At 37.5% G+C, this 22,353-nt stretch overlaps 1 protein-coding gene across 2 annotated transcripts in view; it reads right to left on the reverse strand.

Annotated features, from left to right (window-relative positions):
* Positions 1–22,353, reverse strand: part of CHM (CHM Rab escort protein) — a 124,462-nt gene that overhangs the window by 75,822 nt on the left and 26,287 nt on the right. For both annotated transcript variants that reach the window (XM_067548385.1, XM_067548386.1), the window contains exons 3-7: positions 21,153–21,225; positions 15,924–16,048; positions 6,947–7,331; positions 1,584–1,700; positions 867–987 (exon numbers count right to left, since the gene is read on the reverse strand). In XM_067548385.1, coding sequence (XP_067404486.1) covers positions 867–987; positions 1,584–1,700; positions 6,947–7,331; positions 15,924–16,048; positions 21,153–21,225 — 821 coding nt within the window. The remainder of the gene's footprint in view (positions 1–866; positions 988–1,583; positions 1,701–6,946; positions 7,332–15,923; positions 16,049–21,152; positions 21,226–22,353) is intronic.

Here is a 22,353-nt window from a genome sequence, read left to right on the forward strand (position 1 = left end):
TATGTTTTCTATAATCTATTAAGGCATCTGGATTCTTCAGTCTCTGAAATCTTTGTAATGTCTTAACTTCCTCTTCTCATTGCTGCAATTTTAATTTCCACAGATTTTCTAACTCAGCCCCTAACCTTTAGGGGGCACAGAATGCCTCAGGCAAATTACTCTCTCATTCCAGGATTGGAGAGCATATCACTACATCCTTTACACCTTCAGTAGCTTCCAAACAGTCACAAAACCCAATCCAAAATAGCTTTGATTTTAATAGTTTTCCCTGGGCTTGTCTCCTTTTTCTTTGACCTACTGTCCATCTATTCCTTACAGCACCTGATTGAACTCTACTCACATTTGGTCTTCTGCTTTCTCCCTACCATGTAACTCTAGAGTTGGGGAGTACTCTCTGCCTGCCCCCCCCCCCCCAGAACAACTGCTTCCAGGTATATCATGAAAACACCTTTTTTAGGACTTATGACTGACTCGTACAGTGGTTTATGGCAACATCTATTAAGGGTATCAAAAATAAGATACATGCATTATCCAAAAAAGAAAGAAAACTATGTGTATCATACCATGTTAGCGAATAACTCCGTGAAAAAGTTACTTTATAACATCTTGCAAACCAGCAGCAATATACAATTTTGCCAATGGAAAAAAGGAAAAAGAAATAATTAAAACAGAGAGATAAAGGAGTAGGAGGGTTTGAGAAGCAGAACTTAATACAGAAGTGAAAAGGTCAGGAAAAAGGGAAAACACTGTGAAACTGAATCCATAAAAATAAATACAGTGAAAAGACAGGAGAGCTATCAAAACTACAGATAACTGAATGAACACACAATTCAGGGGTATACACACTATTCAGTGAAACACACTACCTTGATATTCATCGGGATGTTGTTCATAGTTCGAACAAAATGTCAAAAATTTCATTAGCATTCTCTTTTCCACCATAGTGAGCTGTTTGCTGTTGAAGACATCTGCTCTGGAACAAGGTACCTGGAAAATAATATTTTAGCAGTTTTTCAAAGGAAAAAGAAAAAAAGACAATTTGTTGTATTATCTGCTGAATATTTTAATGTTCATCTATTCCCAATGACCAGAATATCCCAATACTTTTTGTTTTTCTTTATTCCCCCTTTTATTATTTCCTATCAGCTTCAATAGCTTTTCTGCCGACTGACAAAATAATTAAATACGAACGCCTGCTTAACTCTGCCAAATAACTCCGCCAATGGCATTTCCCTCCTAACCAGGAGCAAATGACTGATCAAGTGTAGCTCTGTAGTCTGAAAACTTAAAATTGGCTCTTCTCTGAGTTCCAACTGCTGAGTCAATAGTAGTTTGACATGATCCTAAGGTGTAAGGCAGTAATCTACTCAGTTCTACATGCTTTTTTTCAGCTGAACAATTCCCTAACATTTAATTTATGAGGTGTGACAATAGTAGTACCTGCTTATCAGAGAGCAAATAGAAACATTTTCCAGGAAAAATACTAGCATACAGCTACAAAACATCTCATGAATATCCATGTGAACTCATTTGTATTTAAGAAAGAACAGATTCAACTTATATAGTGCATTATTCTACAGTACCTGTTCCACTCTTTCTTCTCGAAATGCAAGAATCCTCGTGACATTTTTGAACTCTGCGTATCGGCTAACATTAGACTTAGTTAGGAGGTCAATTAACAGTCCCCGGGAATAGAGCAGCTGTACAAATCAACAAAATAAAATACTTGAGGATAAAGAAAAAAGCACTTTCATCAAAATGAAACAGTTACCTCAGTGGAATCCAACTTATAGGATCTTTCCATAATTGTCTACAAGTAAATACTGTGAAGTAATACCTGAAATAGGAGGATATGAAGAAATACAAAGACCACAGAGTAAAACAATATTTGGTCAGAGGGAGGCACACCAAAGTAGCTGAAGGATGGCATCCCATAAGAAAATATGTTCCTACCCAATAGTGATATGGTTTTATTGGTTTGGAGAAATCATCATATGGGGTTCAGTGCATGGGGAGAGGGAGAAGCTCTCTTCTGTACTGCACAGGGACTGATAGCTGGCAGATAACACTTCTGTATGATTTCAATAAAAATTCTGGCCATTTTTTTGTGTTCCTTTCCACTTCATCAGAATGGGTATGGTCTTCTGCTCTAGTCACTTGGGATTTGAAAGATATATCAAGGATCTGTCTTAGGCCACCTCTCTTTCTCTCTTCACAGCCTCTCACTGTGAGATCTTATCTACTTACATGACTAATATTTACATCAGTTGTTAAGAAATCTACCCCCTCTCTGGTTCCAAGTTTACCTTCTTCTGTCCAACCCTGCATTTCATGCTCATCTTCCTGACATCTCATGCCTGGCCAGCCAGCAACGCAAAAATCAGCATGGCCAAACACGAGCTCCTGATTTTTCTCCCTTTAAGCTCTCTCTTCTCTCCTGCCACCATGACCACACCACATCACTTAGGCCCATAACTTGGGCGTCATCTTTAATTTAACTCTAGATAGCACCTAGTATAATAGAGTCTCTATTAGGACCTCTACTGATGTAATACAAATAATTAATAATTCAGTATTGCATTGTTGTTTTCTATAGAAGAGGTTATGATGTCATTTGATGTTAACACCATGCATTTGTCCTGATTTACTTCTATTTTCAAGCTGGTAAAATGCCATAGAAAACTGATGCCTAAATTACAGTTACATTTCTGTAGGTGCAAATAGTAAAATGAAAAAAAAGTTCAAGTTTCTCTCCTTTTGCCCTATTCTGAAGATCAAAACTTATGGAAGAGCTATTCTATTACAAGAAAATCCATCACAGAAGTATTTAACATTTACCTTGCTTTAAGTAGATAATTATTTTTCCCTTATAACAGGAATTATCAATCACAGAGCTGTAAGAATTTTTTAGTTTTAATCCTTTTGGGGATATTGAAAATTCTCCCTTATACTGACTCATTTATATGTAGGACATCTAGGCCCATAGTAATTTAGGCATTAACTTTCATTTGCCATATTTTAACAAATTTATGTTAACAGGTTTTAACAAGAAGCTTGTGAGGCAGCTTTGAGCTTTGACAGAGCAAAATAATCTTTCACCGTTTCCCAGAAAGGGTGACAGATCAATAATTTCTTATTGAGGTCATGAGATCTCATAGGCCATGAGAAAGTGTAACAAGAGTGTGAATGGATAAGGAACAACTTTTCTAAATCAAAGGACAGTAGGTTATAAGTTATTACCAGGAAAGTGGCCAGGCCTTAATGGTCAAAGAGACATACAGGAACCCTGACTGTTCACCAAAATTATTTCAACTCCCCTTATCTGGGTCAAGTCATCATCTCTTGTTACTCCACAATTACTGGTTGCTTGGGGAAAATGAACGGATTTGTGGACTTGACCAAGAAGCAGTACCCTAGAAAGGAGGGCCCCAAGATGGACCAAAGGTCAGAATGACTTCACTTGACCAGGTTTTGACAATGCATTTGGGGTATGAAACATATGAAACACTGAAGATTATCAGGGAGGCCCTTTGGGATGATACCAGCCTGAGTTTCACCCTTAAAAGACCAGGTAAACAAGGAAAAAGTGTGCTTCTCAAGGTCATCACAATGATAGCCAGATGACTTATACTTCTACTTTCCCTCCCAAAGAAACTAGAGACAATGACATCACAGACCAGCCAGTTAACCAGAGGATGATGTCCACAAGCATGATTGTACCTGAGCCAGAAGACAGGTTCCCAGAACTACAGTTCCTAACTGACCCTGAAGCTCCACAGAGCAAGCAAGCCAAAGAAAAGAGCCCTTCTTTCCCCCCCCCCCCCACGTAACTTTTTTCTTTTTGTTTTCTTAAATAGATACTTGAAGACTTATGCAGGGATGCCTACCAGAAAACACTTGACAATTGGGGGGGTTTTGGGGTGAGGTGGGGGTGGGGAATGTATGTGGCCCGTAAGAGTATGTCTGTACAGCATAGTTACTCTCAGTCTCTGGTTTAAGCTCAAGCTCCCTATTGTCCACACACAAATCAGTCTGACTCAGGCCAGAAAGCCCTCAGGACTCGGGGCTGCAGACCCTGATGGGGGTGGAGGTGTCTGAGCCCAAGTCCCACTGAAACTCAAATCCAAGTCCTGTCACTTTGCAGTATCAATGCAGCTCAAGTGGCAGACCCAAGACAGGTGGTTTGTATAGTGCTGTATGGACATTTTCACATGGTTGAGAGACCCGGGTCCAGCAACACTAAATCCAGGTTTGCAATGGAGTGTAGATGCCAAGTGAAGGTTTGGAAACAGAGTCCACAAGCAGGGGTTTACACAGAGCCGGTTTAAAATGCAGCATTCTAATAGCATGTACATATAATCCTACAGTACAACCTAGGATGAAAATAAAACTTACCACATAGGTTACCTGGGATATGTGAAGATTCCAACCTTAACCCCCAACTATATCCACAAGGGAAAGTAAGCTGCTAAGTAAACTGCATAGAGATTGAACAGTTTACTTAGCCAATCATTGGTGTTTTGTTAACTTTGTGACTTGATTACTGATTGTGCTCATGCAATGATTTGACCAATTGTGTTCCCAAATTCTTTTCTTTTTAATTAAAGAATTTTAATTTGTTTCATGGTTAACGCCTTGATTGGACTAATTTGATATACACTGTAACCTTAATATATTTCTCATATTGTTCAGTGCTTTAGGGAAGTATAATATATTAGTTAAATTTCTAGTTCCTTTTGCTCTTGAATAAAAAGTAAACAAATATGAAATTGGTTCTCTCTGATTAAATGGTGATTAGGTAATAACAATGTTAAAGGAATTTAAAGTAAGCATTATTATAGCATTTGACTCAGGTCCTGAAAAGCCTATTATTACATAGAGAATGTGGGTTCTCTGTATCATGCTTCCCCAAACTATATTTAAGAATCTTTATTTCCAAACGTAAGTTGGCTATTCCTTTTCTTGAGTAAATCATTGTTACTTATGTCTCTCCTCTCTGGGTTAAATATAATTATGTCATATTTCCCAAAATGCATGTCCCCTCTAATTAAAAGATTCTGAAAGTTTTTCAAAAGCTTAGTCCCTGCTTTTATTGCATTCAATTGGTGAGTGAAGCTACCCGTATTTAGCCATAAAACCTTATAACTTGCTTACTTTTACTCTTTGTATAAGCTAGAAATTTATTGCACACTGTTGGGAAGACGTGAATGTAACCACTAGCACAAGATGGATTACTGAACTTAAAAGTAATGCCTCACTGGAGAAAATTACATAGATAGTGCTATCATTCTAAAAGTTTTGTGGCCCTGAGTGCAGAAACTTGCCAAGTTTCATAGGAGATGCAAAACATTGACTACTCTCTCAGATTTGCAAGCTCTGAAGAGCCAACCCTCTCGAGTGAGTTTTAATGATTCATTTTCAAAATAAAGGTCTACTAGAATCTAGGGCAGCATGGAAGTGTCTTTAAGAATCTCAATGCCAAACATGAACTGCTGTGATATACTGGAGCCTTTTGTTGCCCTCACCCCTTCTGCCTCCCTCTCTCTCTCTCTCTCTCCCCCCCTCTTCCCCACCAAACCATTTCTTTTACCTTTTTTCTGCTCCTTCCATTCTACCTTCATTTGTCCTAGACAGGTCCCTAGCTTTATATCATTGTTGAGGACTTATCTGTTCAGGTGTTTCTCCATTGCCTGTGTATTTCCCCCCCCCACAGATCAAATAAAGACAGCCAGGTGCTGTGGTGTGCCCATTACCTGTCAATTATGAGCTCTGGAATTTTGTGGAAGTAGCATTATTTGCAACGTTTGCCAACACTGGCCTAGATGTTGGAATACATGAATAAAATGTTCTCTAACACAGTATTCCCATTTTAGCTACTGTAAATTGGTAATCATGAAAGCTTAAATATCGCTATGACAACACAATGAGGAAATTTGTGTTTGAAGTGCTGAGAAATCTGGCAAATAAAGGGTTTTTTTTGTAATTTTAACTCTAAGGTTTTAACGGGTTATTGAAGAAAGCTTATTTTCCAGCTTCTGTTATTGAGAAAAAAAAAAAAGTTCAGTCTTGGACTCCGAAAAGACCTGCTACATGCACTATGGATGTGATCCAAAGCCCGCTGAAATCAACAGAGAAGCTCCCACTTATGGGCTTTGTTCAGATTTCAAGTGTGCATGTATGCACATTAGAGCAGCAGACTTTTTTCTATAGTTTTAAGTATACTGTACATTTAGTGTGAAGTAGCCAAAGAGCAAAGAACCTGGTTTTGAGAAGTAATTATTTGCTCTAATTAAAAGCAGCACAAGAGTAGAATTCAGAGCAAAGAAGAACACACACAGTTTCAATCACCTTAATTGTTATATTAAGGACTAATTGCATATGATGTTTTTCAATAAGCAAGTTATAGCAATCAACTGTGTCAATGGCAAGAAAACCAAAAATTCTCTAATAAATACTTGTTAATGAAGAACCATGATGGCTTCAAAGCAGCAATTTCTTGGGTTCAGGAAAGTATTCTTAAAAGAACCCTTTAAATACATATATGCTTGATATGAAAAATACTCTGCATCTTGAAAACATCAAAAGTTCTCATTTAGATGAACTTTTAGTTGCTAAATATAGTTTTGTTCCTTTTTATCTTAAACATTGCAGTCAGAAAACAGTTCCAAACCTCTGACAAACACTCAATTGCAGGGAAATATGCTTTTACAGTTGTACTTCTGAGCTGATATTTCTTGGTTTCTTTAGTTTTTTTTTTAAATCATATACTGTGTTGTGATGCTGAACAGACATTTATAAAGAAAGTATAACATATAAACCTCTTTAGAACACAAATTATTCTACCCAGTGGTGCCTTCTAAAACCCTTAAATGTCCAAAGAGTATATTCCATTTTTTCTTTTTCATTAAGAAAATGTATTTTATGAAGAAAGTCAATTAGTTCCTACCTTGGAAACTAAATCAATATTAAATCTCCTGCCTTCTTTAACAATTTGCGTGTAAGTAATTTTCTTTGGTTCCAAGGCAGCAGCTTCTGTTGTTGATACGTTTTCAGTTTTTCCTGTTTCCAAAGCAAACTGCCCAGAAGTTGCATCACACAGGTTCTCTCTCTGTGAGGTCATTTCTGCATCCTTCCTTTCTATCGTACTCTCTGCATCATTGCACGTAACTCTTTCTGGAGATATTTCACGGCTCGCAGTCCCGAATGACTGGCTTTCCACAGGCGGGCACTCTTTTTCAGACTCCTGAGCAGCCTCACTAGTATCAGAGGTTCCAAAGGCAGGCAAGTTTGGCAATGCACCAGCTTCTTTAACATCTTCAGCTAAATCCTGACTGAAAAACACAGAAAGAGTCTTTCAAATAGTCTTAAAACTGAACTTATTTCAAGCAACGTTATGAGTTACTGCCCGGAATGGAAAGCTTCAGCAGCCCTTTCATGCAAGGTGTTAGATTCATCTACCTGCTCCAAATCAAGTGTTTTATTTGGATCAGCTAAACTATTCTGGTTCTCTTACTTGACAGCTATTACTCATGTGGATTACTTCAATGTATCAAATAGACTTGCAGACTCCATATCTGTATTCTTATTTCCCATTAAAAAAAAATCAAAGAAGACTAAGCAAATTCACATAACAAGTAACTCTTAAAACTCTCAGTGATAAACAATGCAGCATATGTTACTTGCCAAAATAGAACAAGGAGTGTGATATTAAAAATAAACAGATACTAAAAAATCTGAAATGTTTTTATATAGGTACAAAAAGCTCTCTGAAAGCCTAAATCACTGATATTTGAAAACCTAAGTAATTTGAGACAATGGTACTACTCTCAGAATGAGGAATATTTGATTTGAGTTAGGGAACTATGACTGTGATTCAGGAGAAATACAGAATTATGAACTGAAGTTTTGGCACATAAGAGCTTTCGATATATTTTTTGGCCTTAGTCATGCAATCTGATCTATGCAAGCCAGCCCTTCTCTAGTGTGAAGTCTCAATAAAGACCTCTATGGTTCAGATTTCAGGATTCAGGGCCTAAGTATGTACGAGTCACTTTATAAATAAAGTATGATACCTTAATATAAAGGATTAATGAATAAATAATCAATTGTCAGATTCTTATAGAATCCAAAAAGTAGCTTATAATCATGATTTATCATCTATTACTTTTTTGATGTGCTTATAACCATCTATAATACATACTACTTGTGTATGTAACATGCTTATAACATCTATTAATCATATATTAACCCTTTAATAAATGGAACTTTATATTAAAGTGTGACGCATATATCCATGTAATTTTCAGGATACATGTATTCTGTAAACCCATAGAGGCCCAAGGAGAAGTTCTACTATTGCTTGGTATCAATGTCATGCATACCTTGGCCCCTGGACTTCCTACAAAATGTGGCTCATCCCCACTTCCAGATTAGTTTTCTCCCTCCTAGCCCTTGTTATGGTCTTCTGAAGAGTCTGTCAAGTAAGTAGAGAGCCTCATCCTCCCTGCTTTCAGCAGTTGGCGAATCCTGACATTAGGGTTAGCCCATCATGCCCCTGCCTCAGGCTCATTCTGCTCACTACTACTTCCTGGGTTGAGGATAAGGTGGGACCTACAATCAGAACAGGAGACTCTCACAAAGAGGACCAGTAAGCAGCAACAGGAAGGTTCCTGGCAGAAGAGAAGCAGGACTAGCTAGGACTCACTGCAAGCAGATGCCCAACCTGTCCCTGCCTCCCAGCAGCCATAGATTCTTCTTCCTCAACATCTCTTAATAAAACCCTAGATATTAGCCACTCAGGTGATATTGATACTGGAAATGGCCAGTTTCCTCAACTATCAAAGACTTGATTTTTTTAAAACGCAGTAGAGTTCACTTGTTAGCCAAATACAGACATATACCCAAAATACAATTTAACTAAGATGCTAGCTAATCAGAAAATAAGCTTAAGTAAAATATTATAACAAAGGCATATCTTTTTGTGCAGTTCTGATTAATCTGTCACATGCCTATCATAAAGGAAACTTGGTCAAAAAAAAAAAAGGGAGGTCACCGTAAGTAGCAAGTATTTTACACAGTCTCATTTTCATAATGAAAAAATAATTTAAAATTTCCCTTATAAAGTAGAATTCCATATTTATTCACATCTGTCTCTTTTATCTTAGACTTCAGTGATGTCTACCTCAGCAACTAGTACTTTTGAACTTGGAATTTTAGTTTATGCTACCAACTGAGATGAATCAAATCAATGTCATTGTAAGTGACAGAAATTCAGCAATAATTTTGCATTATCTTTTTATCTTTCTACCACAAGCCATTAAGGCACTGAATAAACATTTTAAGCTCATCTGAAAACTAATGAATTGTGATTTTAAAGGTGACCTGCAAAGGTACAATTTATAATTCCAGTGACTATCTATATCTATATAAATAAAATTCCCCTACATGCAAGGGAGTATTCAGCACAGTTACCTAAATGCAACCCTTTTGTCAAAGGTGGAGGGGCTTTGTCAGAGTCAGAATGGGAAGAAAACTCTTGACCATTTTAAGGATCGCAAACCCTCACCCCACAGTCTTGAGGAGGGTTCTGTGACTGATTGGTCGTATAGAAGAGTGCAGCATAAACCTACTGGCTTGTGGAGGTGACACAGACCCAGTTTGCCACAGGCAGAAGCAGAGGAGGAAGCAACGTATGCAGACATTCACTTACTTATGCCCTTTTTTCTTATTTTAGACTCCCAACATCCATCCCCACCATAGCTGGCCAGATCACACTCAAAGGGAATACCCCAGCAAGCACCATGCAGAAATCATAGCATAACCCTATTAGAGCCAGCCCACAGAGAGTTGAGTGAACTGGTATTTCAAGATAGAGCATAACATCCAATATTTATTACTATTAATTTTATATTCTAAATGGAGTCAACTTCAGATGGGATACAGGCTGTGGAAATGAAAGAAAAAGGTTTACAGCTATGTGAACATTACACTTCGTTAAAATTATTGGAATTTTAGTACTTTACTTTTGTTGGTCATGTGTAGACATCACTTTTCAATATTAGACTTTTTCCAAATATAGTACACCCACTTCTCCCATCCAAAGTAGTGTTAGCTAACTTACACATTGCAGAACCTTGTAATACATTATTATATACCTTTGACTGACAAGCTGAAAATCTGAGAAGATTTCAAGGTATCATTTTTATTTAAAATTGTTACACGAACTTTCATTCCCAAAGGCCACTGTGGAAATTTTCCTCAAACTTGCACATTGGAGCATGATAGTGAATATTCAGTCCTGGACTCATAGACAAGTTTATGGTCCCATAATCACAGGAACGAACAACCAGTTTTAAAAAGAAATTTTTTATACAAATGGAAAGATGGGAATACCTCTCCCTCTGTAATAATATTTGAGGTCTCTGTTTCTAACCCTGGTAGAGAGAGAGAGATTAGACTCTGGCTTCATGACATAATTTATAGAAAGTCATTATGAAAATTTAGACGTTTCTAATCCTTTAGTTATTTTTCTCCATCTGATACCTGTACAGTTGGACTTATGGTATTAAGGCACTGGACTTTGAGAACATTAAAAAACAGCTACACCACATTGAACACATTAAACACTCCCCAAATAATTTTTCTATTAAAACAGTGCATAAACATCTGTATGGTTTGGCAGAAAGGTACTTGTTTGATTTCTAAAAGTTACATATGGCTCCAGTGCACATGAGCAATGAAGCTATTCCAAACTTATGTCCATAAAACTTATATATCATAGCATTAGAATCAAATATATATATATATATATATATATATATATATATATATATATACATACATAATTACACACAGTTATACTGGAACAGTCGGATGAAAAATAATACACACAAGAGTGTTCATATGGAAGTTGAAATGATCATGGTTTTGCTGTAGGTTTTATGATAATTGTCATTTTTAGTTTGATTTAAATGAAGAATAAAAACTTTTATACATTAATATTCTAGGGTTTTCTCTATTGCTTCAGATAGTGTTAAATGTCTATCGAAATATCTTAATGATACAGTATGACAACTTTTTTTTCCCCTTAGAAAATATTTTAAAAATTAATCTTGGCTAACTGAGAATTGTAGAAATCAATTCAATATTGTGTGGTATTTATTTGTGTAATAAGATGTTGTGTGTATGTAAACTTAATGGGGAAGTGTACGACGGGCTCCTGCCCGGTCTAGTTCTGGTGGCCCTTCCTCGGGCCCAGGCTCAGAGGAAGGCCACTGCACCTTCCTATCTCAAAGGAGAATGTTAGTATTTGCAGTCTTTCACCCCGGCCCTCAGGCAGGGCGGGCGAGCAAGGGGTCTTTCGCCCCAGCCCTCAGGCAGGGCGGGCGAGCAAGGGGTCTTTCGCCCCGGCCCTCAGGCAGGGCGGGCGAGCAAGGAGCAGTGACCTCAAGTCAAGGGAGCGGTAGACGCTATGCACTCTTTGGGGTTGACAAGGATCAGGGGGAGGGAAGGGGGACGCAGGCCCACCCAACTCCACTGCATCCCAGCCCAGGGCCCTAGCTGTGGCATGGGCGTTGCCATTCAGTCGGCGGGGCTCCCGCCGCAACACGCTGACTGTGCTTACCCATTACAGCCATGCCTCTGGCTGTCCCTGGGCTTCTTCCTCCCCGTGTTCTCCGGTACCTGTGTCCGCCAGTTCCTCCGGGTCGCCGGGGTACACTGCACAGGGTAGACCAGTCAGTCCCTCTGCGTCCACGGGGGGTAGAGTGGGAAGCTCCTCAGCGAGGGGCAGCTCCTCCAGATCACAGGGCTGGGGTTAGGGTTCAGCCTCCGGCAACTCCTCCAGGTCTGGTCCTGCCTCCAAGGGTTGGGCATCCGGCAGCTCCTCCAAGTCCGGACCAGTTTCTGGGTGGAACTCCCAGCTCTCCGGTTCAGGGGGCTCGTTCCAGTCACTGCGGCCCCGAGACTGGGCCCAGCGCTTTGGGCCTGTAGGCCTCGGCCAGTCAAGTGGGCCCGGAGGCCCGATCCAGGCCTTAGAGGCGGGCCGCCGGGGTCGCTCCTGGGGCCTCAAGGCCAGGAGAGGGTTACCTGGGGCGGAGGCCTGGCGTGGTTCAGCCCTTCGCTGCAGCCGGCGAGACAGTACGTCTGCCTCCGTCGGCAGCCTTCTCCCTTCTGAGCTACAGGGCCTGCTTTTTATGGCTGCCGTCCTCCCTGAGGCCCCGCCCCCCTGCTGCCGGGTTGGCTGACTGGCAGGACCTATCGGGGCCCAGCTGTCTGGTTGCCGGGCAGATTGTGCTGACAGCCTGTCCAGGATCTGGTTCGGTGCTTGCGGCCCTGTCTCGGGCCCAGGCTCCGAGGAAGGCCACTGCGCCTTCCTACAGGAAGCTATAAATATTTATTTAAGCGTTAAATGAAGGTGTTACATCCTCACATAAGAAATTCTGCTCTGTCAAAATGCAGGTGTAGTGGAAGCCTCTCAAGTCGAATTCATAGAACTACTTCACTTTAAGCAGAAAATCATTATAACTGGAGTTTAATTTGGACTTGGCAAATCACTTGAGACTTTTATTCTACATCACTCTAAACAGAAGTTTACAATATCAAAGTTTCACTATATAGCTATATAAGGAAGTTTCACTCTACTTACATATTTTAAAATCTGTTCAATTCTGCCTTAACGAACAACTGCATTTGTACGATTGCAGGGCTACTCATTTTATAATAAAAGCCCAGCCTCTTCATATAAAAACTGAACTCATGACATCTTTCCTATAGGAATAACCATCCCTGAATAATGTAACAACTGTGCCTATAAAAAAAGAAAAATCACTTAAATTAAAACTTTGGGCAGACAACTTTCTACTAATTCACAATAAGGATACATCTGCAAGCAAATTGTTGTGTAAATTTTGAATATTATCTACCACCATTCATCAATTAATGGTAGTAACAAAAGAATATCTCAAAGTGAATGTGTCTTATTAATGCCTTGTAACAGCCACCCCTTCAGATAGGTCAAATGAAAAATTGCCAACCAGCTGGTTAATTTATTCAGCACAGGTGTTCACTATTTATTTTTCAGCCATTTGCCTTTTTTCAATACAGCTTGTTGCAGAAACAGTATTCTTTTTCTTTGATGGATGCACTTTGTTCTGAGGCCATTCATTTCAGATTTGCACAGTATATATTATATTGCTACCCAGCTGTTTATTCTTTCAAAGTACATGTTTAATGGTTACTTCATAGGCATTCAAAGTTAAGAAACAACAACAAAATCTAACCAGAACATGTAAACTGTCAGAAGTGCCATGATGAAGTCTCAAAAAAAGAAAGTTTAAGTTGTTCAGGTGAACTTTTTCTCTGCTATTTTTCTTCAACTGTCAGCTCTTTTTAATGGCAGAAAGACAAGCAAGCATTATGTTATTAAATGACTTAGACTGAGTGAGGTGCTTTAAAGAAAACTAGAACTAATCTGGAAATTCAGATTTAAGACTCACTTGTACAAACTGAAATATTTAAAAAAAAATTTTAGTTAACTCATTTTCAGCCTGCTGTTGGTCAGGACCATTTTTCAGCATGCGACCCCTTTGGCAATTATTCATATCTGAGAGAGACAAAAACTTTTAATACTATTCTAATACTGGTTTTGAACAGTATTTATTATGATAAAGTTAACGTAGTGATTATATAATTAGTATTAGACAGCAATTTTAAAAGACAAATGGAAGCTATAAATTTTATCTGCATCATGGTCAAGTGTGAGAACCTCAACTTTTGAATATCCTGATTTCTGCAACCTTCATGGTGCATAATTATTATTATTATTTTTACATTCAGCAAACTTGTTTCCACGTTTATTTACAAAAATGAATAAATATTCCTTCAATGCTTTGTCTAGTCCAGTTTGAAATAACTTGAGAAACTGAGGCTAATATTCTCTCTCTCAAGAATAAAAAAAACAATTTAATTCAATGCAAAAGCTACAAAATACAAGATTAAATGCACATAAATTATTCAGTTCTGAAATTGAGGTTTGCTAATAATGTTCGTTCTGCATTACTGTGCTTCTGTACTATTTAGTAATGGTGATAAACAGCAATCTGTTTAGGTTTTATATCTGTACTTTAGCTGACTATCTGCTGTGAAACGGTTAGCTTTCGAACAGCCTGATTTGTGTATCTAACCAATATTGTATTAATATAGGATTCTGAAATAATTGTATTGGTTTTAAACTAAGGCTAAATACTTTATCACCTTTAGATGTTGAATAAATACAAACTGGTTTCAGATACTTACATTAGGCTCTCAAATTCACAAAGTAGATATACTACAGGAATACTTAGCTAAATTAAAAGGGGTCCTCATGTAGGAATAAAATTGTAACACCCTGTAGATTCATTCATAGCTTTGTTCATTCATACTCTTATTTGTGTCAACCTCTATATAGTAGTATTATTATTAAAGCTGTTTCCAACCCTTCATACCCAGAATGTATAATCACCATCTCACAGTTCTGTCTGTAACATTTGAACTCCTCTCAGCCATACTCCATATTGGAAATGTAAAAACCCCATTTTGACCAAATGTATTCCATCTTGTACAAAACTCTTTCTAAACTTTTAGATGAATAGGTAACCTTATTTGAACAAGGTGTGAATGGAGGGTGTATGTATGTGTGAATCAGACCCAAACTGCCAGCTTGTGCTGATGAAGTGTGGAGTCCACCCTAACGGCTGAAGAGTGCGAACACATCCCTAAAAAGCAAAAGAAGAATCCACCCCAGAAAACAAAAGAAAAACTTAATCAAGACACCAAGAACGAGCTGAAAGTCATGTCTGCTATTGTCCGGTAATCAACAGTCACAGAGAAGCGACGCGACACAGCCAAACTCATAAGTTTGCACCGAAGTCAAAAACCTATAAAAGACTGGGTGAGATTGCAAGGCTTTTTTTTTTTTTTTTTTTTTTTTTTTGGGGGGGGGGGGGGAGGAGAGGGGTAAACGTTCTGCACACCATCAAAGAAGAGCGTTGGTGCGCACCCAACAAAGACCCAGCTCTCCTTGTGCCAAGCTTCCCTGGCCAGGTAGCTGCCACGAACCACGAACTCCAGCAATGGACCCAAGCTACGACCTCAAGCCACGATCAGGACTGATAGCTATATAACCACAGAACGTTCCCTGGTTGGTGCGTGTGCGTGTACACACACACATAGGCTTAAGATAGTTATTAATTTAGTTTCTGGTAATAAATGCGGCATACTGCCTTTTCCCCTTGAAACAGTCCTGAGTGCTTCTTTTTGAACAACACTCATTCATGACAATTCAGTCTAAAATATCATGCTAATCTTAAATTTGTTTATTGTCTGAACTGTTAAGAACTGAAACTGGTTATCACTCTTGCAGTTTTTGTATCAATGTTAATTATATTACTGAAGTACAGGTTGGACCCATTCATTTTACCTATATTTTTCTATTTACAACTACCAAAAAAAATGGAGATTTTAGGTAAGAACTTAAAAATAATTTTCTAAGGCATCTTTACCTAAATGCAGAGCAGGAAGATGTAAAGCACAACAAATAAATATAGTAGTTCACAGATAGTGAGCACCTCCAAACACACCTTAATACTGGTTTCCAATAAGAGGTGAACTATCAGCCTTTTATTGTCTAAAACATTTATTACATCAAATCTGAAGCAAAGCCTGTAAAGGATCAGCCAAAGATCAGTACAAAAAACTTAAGTATGGAACTTTTGGAGAGCAATTTCTAATTCTTAGTTATTTAATGAGTCCAAAAGGATATAGATACAGGAGACAGAAAAAAAAAGTCATTTGTAATGGAGATTATATTGTAACTAATCATCCACAGTATAAGAAGCTATATTAAGGAATTTTGTTTATACATCTTCCATACTACTTATATTTACCTGGCATAGCAGACATCTTCCACATGTTGAATGGTTTTATCCTTCTTGTTCAGAGAAATAGCTTCTTCTGTTTCAAGGATCAGTTTTCTCCAATCTTCCCTTTCCTCTCTGATATCAGTCTTTTGCTTACAAAAAAATACAAAATGACAGGGATTTTTTTAAACTGTACTTTACTAGGAGAGTGCTTTTTTTTTTTTTTTAATTAAACTTAAAATGTTACCAACTTGGATGCTAATGTAAATTGAAATAACCTTCAGTTCCATCAAATCTAACTTCTAGTGATGATTTTGAGGAAAAATTCCTTTTTATGATACTTTACGACTTAATTGTGTAGCTTCCCATAGCTAGATATTAATTCCATTTAGATGGAAGCCTGTGCCACCACATCTTTACTGCTCTTTTTAGCCATGCTAGCTAGATTAATTGGTTGGGATGCCAACCCAAGCTGCAATCACACCTCTAACTGATGTAGCCATACCCAAAGATTCTGATGCCTAGATTCTGGCTGCAAACTCTTGTATTAAGACCACACCTAGGAATAAAGTGATTTGAGAATTAGCTAGTCATGCTAGAAATGTACCTAAGTAATGTGATCAGATTTTAGGAAGAAACCTCTCCCTGGCAAAAAAATGAGAGCAATAGTCTTTTTCTAAGAGGTTAGCTCTTGATACCAGCCAGCTCATTTAAGTACAACAAGAACCATTAGATTATTTTTGGAAGAATACCTGAAACAAAGGACATTTGTCAAATGCCTCAGTGGCAAAGAGACACAAACTACTGAGGGTGAAGAAACTCATATTTCCATAAAATTATTGAAAATGGTTAAGAAATGTACAAAACATTCGCTTTGTGGTTAACTGAGGCCATATGTGACAAGATCTTTCACCACTTCCTTAAGAGCTATTAATAGGTCATGAAAGATCTAAGATATGACAAGGCATCCTCACAAAACTAAGAACGCTTACTGGCCCTGCTAGTGCAAAGTACTCACTCAGTCTATGCAATTATCTTCAGCATAATAGTAAAATAGGTATGATATACTGCTGATTATTTAGCATGCCATTATCCCCATAGTTGTGCTGGCTGTTTCTCATTACAAGAAAGCGTGCTAGCATTTCCTTTCAGTTCTTGATAACTCATTTACTTTGTGCAATTTCGTCAATTTCTCTATAAAGTAGAGCTGTTGGAGAGAGCACTGAGGTTTCTATCACTTTATTTTGGGGTGGGGGAGATCTGACCTATTGATGTAGCATATTGTATGTACGAGGAGTGGTAGGTAGGCTTTTCCAGGAGGAGTTCTCACCCCCTCCTTCCCCTTTCAGAGAAACCTTAGTGTAGGAATGTATTTTAAAATTAACCTGTCTGCTCTAGACACTTTGTAAAGCTTGCTTTTGTCAAATAATTAAGGGTTTACTCATCTTACAAATGGCTTGGTGAAACAAAGGATTTGAACAGTCACACAGTTCAAGTAGAAGGTAATGGAAAAATAGACCGATTTGTCTGTGCAAAAGTATAACAGCAGGGAACGAGGAAAAACAGTCTTATGCATAAAATGGGAGTTGAGATCAGCCATCTCCTCTGTGCCATGGATTTCCTGACCGACCTTGAAGAACAGACTTTTCTTCATCCAGAACTGACTGCAGTTAGAGTCCCACAATATTTGTGGTCTTTTTCTGGAGTCAAGGTTTTAGACAAAAGGAAATCTAGTAGTAGTTCAGGATCCACAACGCCCAAATAATCAATAGTGGAAGTGTTTAGAAGAAAGATACTGGCAGGGCCTTCTCTGAAGGGGATATGACCTTTAGAATTCACTCCAAACCCTGGGTCTAAACTAGCTCCAAACCACTGAACTTCAGCAAATGCTGAAAGACCATGTTGATCCACGTGCTTTTGTGGAAGGAAACATGTTCCAGGGCCTGTAATGTGTACATCGAGGATCAGGATTTGCAGCTCCCTCCCCTCCGTCCATTTAGGCTGATTGTAAGACAGAGGCATCTGCAACCAATGGCTGATTGAGATGTGGGAAGAGAGCTAGCTCAGAGGTAAAAGAAAGTGCAGCAACAATCATGCTCACCCTAAAAAGGAGAAGTTGAAGAGAACTGATTCTGCTAAAGAGGAGATTCAGATAGGATTGAAAGAGTGAAAAAAGGAAAGAAAAATATAGAATGATGGGTCTCAATTTCTTAAGCCTGAGAGAGAATGCATGTAAACAGTGATCGCATTCTTACCTAATACCCAAAGCATTTGGGATAATTTTTTCTAGTGGGTTTGATGCTGTAGCGCTGCATAAAGTGCAATTCTGAATTCTTTTCAACAATAAGAAAATCACAGGGCAAATAAAAATGATAATCTCTCAAATTAGTCACAAATCTGGGTCGTCTGCATTACTTTTCCAGTGCCTGTGGAACATACTGCAGTATCACAAGGAGGCAGCCTTGTAGAAGTTCTTGTAATCACAACAAGAAGCTTCTACTGTAGCTACCAAAGGGGGCAAGTGAAAGAAAGAAGATAGCAAACACTGTTAAAAGGAAGATTTAAGATATCTTAAGTCATAAGGATAAAATTATGAAGAGATTTCCATATTAAAATAGTTTTTTGGTTTTTTATTTTTTACATTTCCTGATAAATTCAACCCTATTCATAACAACTGCCTTATCTACTTGATGTGTATTTGTGTGTTAGTTTATTTTCCATGATGTTTTAAAAAGTACCATTTAGTTCCAAAATTTTAAAAATTACTGAAACATTACAATTTTAAGTGTATATAGAATTAAAGAAAAAAGTTACAATATATATTTCTATTAATATCTGCCAATGTTACAGGGTGCTAGACATCAAGGACACTTAAAAAGCAAATGTGAAATAAAAAGTGATTGTCTTCAAACATCTAAAAAGTTATGGGGTATTGTCTGGTCTCCAAAATAATGTATCAAAATCTCAAACCAGGATTTTAACTATAGCAATATTAAACAACAGATTTAGTCCAAAGAGATTAACTCACCCACCTTGTCACCCTGATTGAGAGCAAAGCATTATCTTGTTATGGAAAATGTTAATATTTAACATTATTCTTCAATGTACACTTCTCTAGACAGCTTTCGCAAGAACTGAATGAATAGGAAGATTTTAGAATTAGCTGGCTAGGATAAGTAAAGCTAAAACTTCGCTAAAACGCTTAATCTCTGTGATACTTATATTACTTAAAACTACAATATACCTTAAGTAGACTGAAGTTTGAGTTAGTGTGTGCACTGTTATGCTTGGGTTTGGGTAAAACCTAACTGAAGCTAGTGGATGTAACAGCCACCCTTTATTCAGGATAGCTGTAAGAAACAATTATGCTCCTTTATGGAATTAGAAAGACAAAACAATAGAAGCCACCATCCAAAACACAGGCCACATGCAGGAACCTAATCTGAAGTGGAGTGATTTCAGTGAATGCAAATCTAGGGAGGTTGGGTATTGCTAAATTGAGTTATGCATGCAAGAAACTGCATAGAAGCAGACAGAGAAGGCAAAAGGGAAGCCCCTAAAACAGCCGAGAGAACAACTTGTAGCAAGGCCCTGAGAAAAATTTGAAGGAACTTTTAAATAAGAGTGCTGACTGGAAAGAGGTTTGGAACTGGGAACAAACTGGGAACTGACTCCTGATGTTTAATTCCTCCTGTGTTAAAGGAAATGACTTTGTACAATCTTTGTAAATTAATTTGATTGCACTTAAGAAAAATACCTGACCACCATTTTTTCCACCTAACAGAAACAACCTGATGGACTGAATTTTGGCTAACTGCTTGGTTCAAAAGGAGTAACAGTGTTCAGGAAGAAAACCATGAATCAGATGGATCACTGTGTGGCACTTTATGAAAGTGGTGCTTTATCTACCAATTTTGAGTTCTGATATTGAGCAGCCCTTCTGCAAAGTGTTCCTTTTGGTATAATCAATATAAATAGGTACATGTGACTGGAGAGGTTATTTCCTATGGATTAGCAGGCTTCATAACACTTCAATACATAATCCCAACAGGAATTTAAAAGCAATAAAGCAGTAACTGTGCATATCCATTTGCTAATATAGTTCAAATGCCCGCTTGTTCTAAGTGAGTGCCCTTTTTAAAAAGCTTTGAGTGGATTGTCATGAATTACATAAGCCCTGGCTATAGAAAAATGCATTATCTGCATTAAAATTAAAGTGTTTATCTTGGTTACAGGACAAGTTTCAGAGGCAGGATCTGATAATTACCAAAACCATGGCAATCTGTGCTGATTATATTTTATATATAAAATAAATATAAGTATATTTTCCTCACTGCCTTCATAGGATACAGTTTGAGCATAAGGAGCTATGTTCCCACATGATCCTCCAAAAACAGATGTGCACTATATTCTTAGCTCTAGCACAGTTTGTCTACATGGTGGTTTTGGCTACAGAGGGGTGTAAAATTTTAATCTACGGTAGCATGTTGCACACTAACTGGCCCATGTGGACCCTGCTGTTACACACTAGAAGTCTCGTAGTGTGCATTAGCAAGTCTGGTCTCAAACTATGTAAGCACAAAAATAGTTTTGATATTCTATATAATACTAATAACACTTCTCTTCCTCACTGGGGTGATGTGAGGTGTAATTCATTAGTATCCATGGAGTGCTTTGCAATCCTCACTTGGAATGTATCATGTGAGCACAAAGTGGTATTGTTATCCAATGATGGTAGTGAAATGGAAACAGAACACACAACACTTCCTACAAACAGATATAATAAATTCAGAATATATCCATGATGGTTGAAGTCTATAAAAGCTCACTTAATAAAGTATATTGATTATGTGGCTGTATGGCCTCATTTATATTCTTATCAAAGAGAATTCAGTATTACTGAAAACTAAGGTACTGATTTATTAAATATAAAACAGTACCATCTTATTTTAAGATATGCCTCAAAGATGGCTTTTTTGATAATGAGTTTATAATTAACACTTATAATACTGAGATTACTAAATGTACTTCAGTTTAGGAGTTATCTATGTTAAATAAAATGTTACCAGTTTTGTACAGTGTATAAAAATGAGATGCATGGTAATTCTCTTTTGCTGGCTTTAATATTATTAAATAGGTAATGACCAAGAGTACTAGGTACTTTCTAAGTTATGTGTGTATATGTAGGTTTTCACAAAAACTTGAATACTAGAAACCTTATATAAATGAGAAATAAAAGTAATTCTAGTTCCTTACCTTGTTTTCCTTAATCCAGGATAATAAACCTGAAAAGCTAAAACTGGCCCAGTTTCCCCCATAGTAATTTCTCCTGCAAAGAAAAATTTAAAAAAAAATGAAATTTGATAGACAGAAAACCAAAAAAATAGCTACTGGGTACCTATAATGCTGCTTATAGGACTGTGCAGAACTTTGGGGGAAATCATTTTTAATTTACAGAATTACACATTCTATATTCTGAGCCAAAAGAACCAATGTCTGCTGATTTGTCCCATCTCATTGAATGCTCTCCAGCATACTTACTCTTTCCCCCTTGAAAAGAAGTTATCCACTTACTAATTTCACCACAAAAAAGTAAATAGCTGTACCTTTTTCCATTTAAGTAACTGGTCCTCTGGTCTTCCCCTTTTAAGTTTTTCCTAGTGACACTTGTCTATACATCACACTAACTAGTGAGCTTTTCCATTATATGCAGAAGAGATTAAGTAAAACTTAAACGTTACTTTTATGGGAAGGAAACAAGAAAGCATAATATAAACATACTAATAAAATGAAAGGATTCTACCACACCTATAATAAAAGAGTTGCTACCTCACAGGATTTAACATTAAGTATGTTGGGACTTTTGAGAAGTGACCAAAGCCAGAATGCCTTCTTCAATGGACCCGTAAAATGACATTAAAGATTAAAAAACTCACATTTAGGAAGAAAGATAGGGTTTGAGCTTAGAATATTGTAATTATTATTTCATCATACAGAGGGAAAACTATTGCTCATAGAAACCTGAAATGAAGTCTGTTTCTTTATCACACTTCACTCATTTCTTTTGTACTGTTTTTTGTCATGGAGTTGCTGAGGACAGATTTTAAAAATTTTGTATAACAGAAGCTTAAAACACTGAGTAATAATTACTTAAACTTTTCAGGAAGATAAGAAAAAAGGCAGGTTGCATTTTGCACCAAACATAATAGAACCAGACAATTCCTCCTTGATTGAATTCAGAAATGGAAAAGTTTAAGATGAGGGTTTGAGTTCAACTCAATTGTTTAAAGGAGGATATTTTTCACAGGAGTTATATGCACTGACAAAGACTTCATTAAAAATGTCAGTTTCTTTGTAGTACAAGAGGGTGATGCTCTGTACTATGTTGCTTAGTTAGCACATGAAAAACAGATGTCTGCTAAACAATGTCTAATTGTTCATGACTAGAAACTGACCT

Source organism: Emydura macquarii, unplaced genomic scaffold (genome assembly GCF_026122565.2).
Source record: "Emydura macquarii macquarii isolate MOO-44397 ecotype Brisbane River unplaced genomic scaffold, CSIRO-AGI_Emac_v2 contig_1253, whole genome shotgun sequence".
Classification (NCBI taxonomy): Eukaryota; Metazoa; Chordata; order Testudines; family Chelidae; genus Emydura; species Emydura macquarii.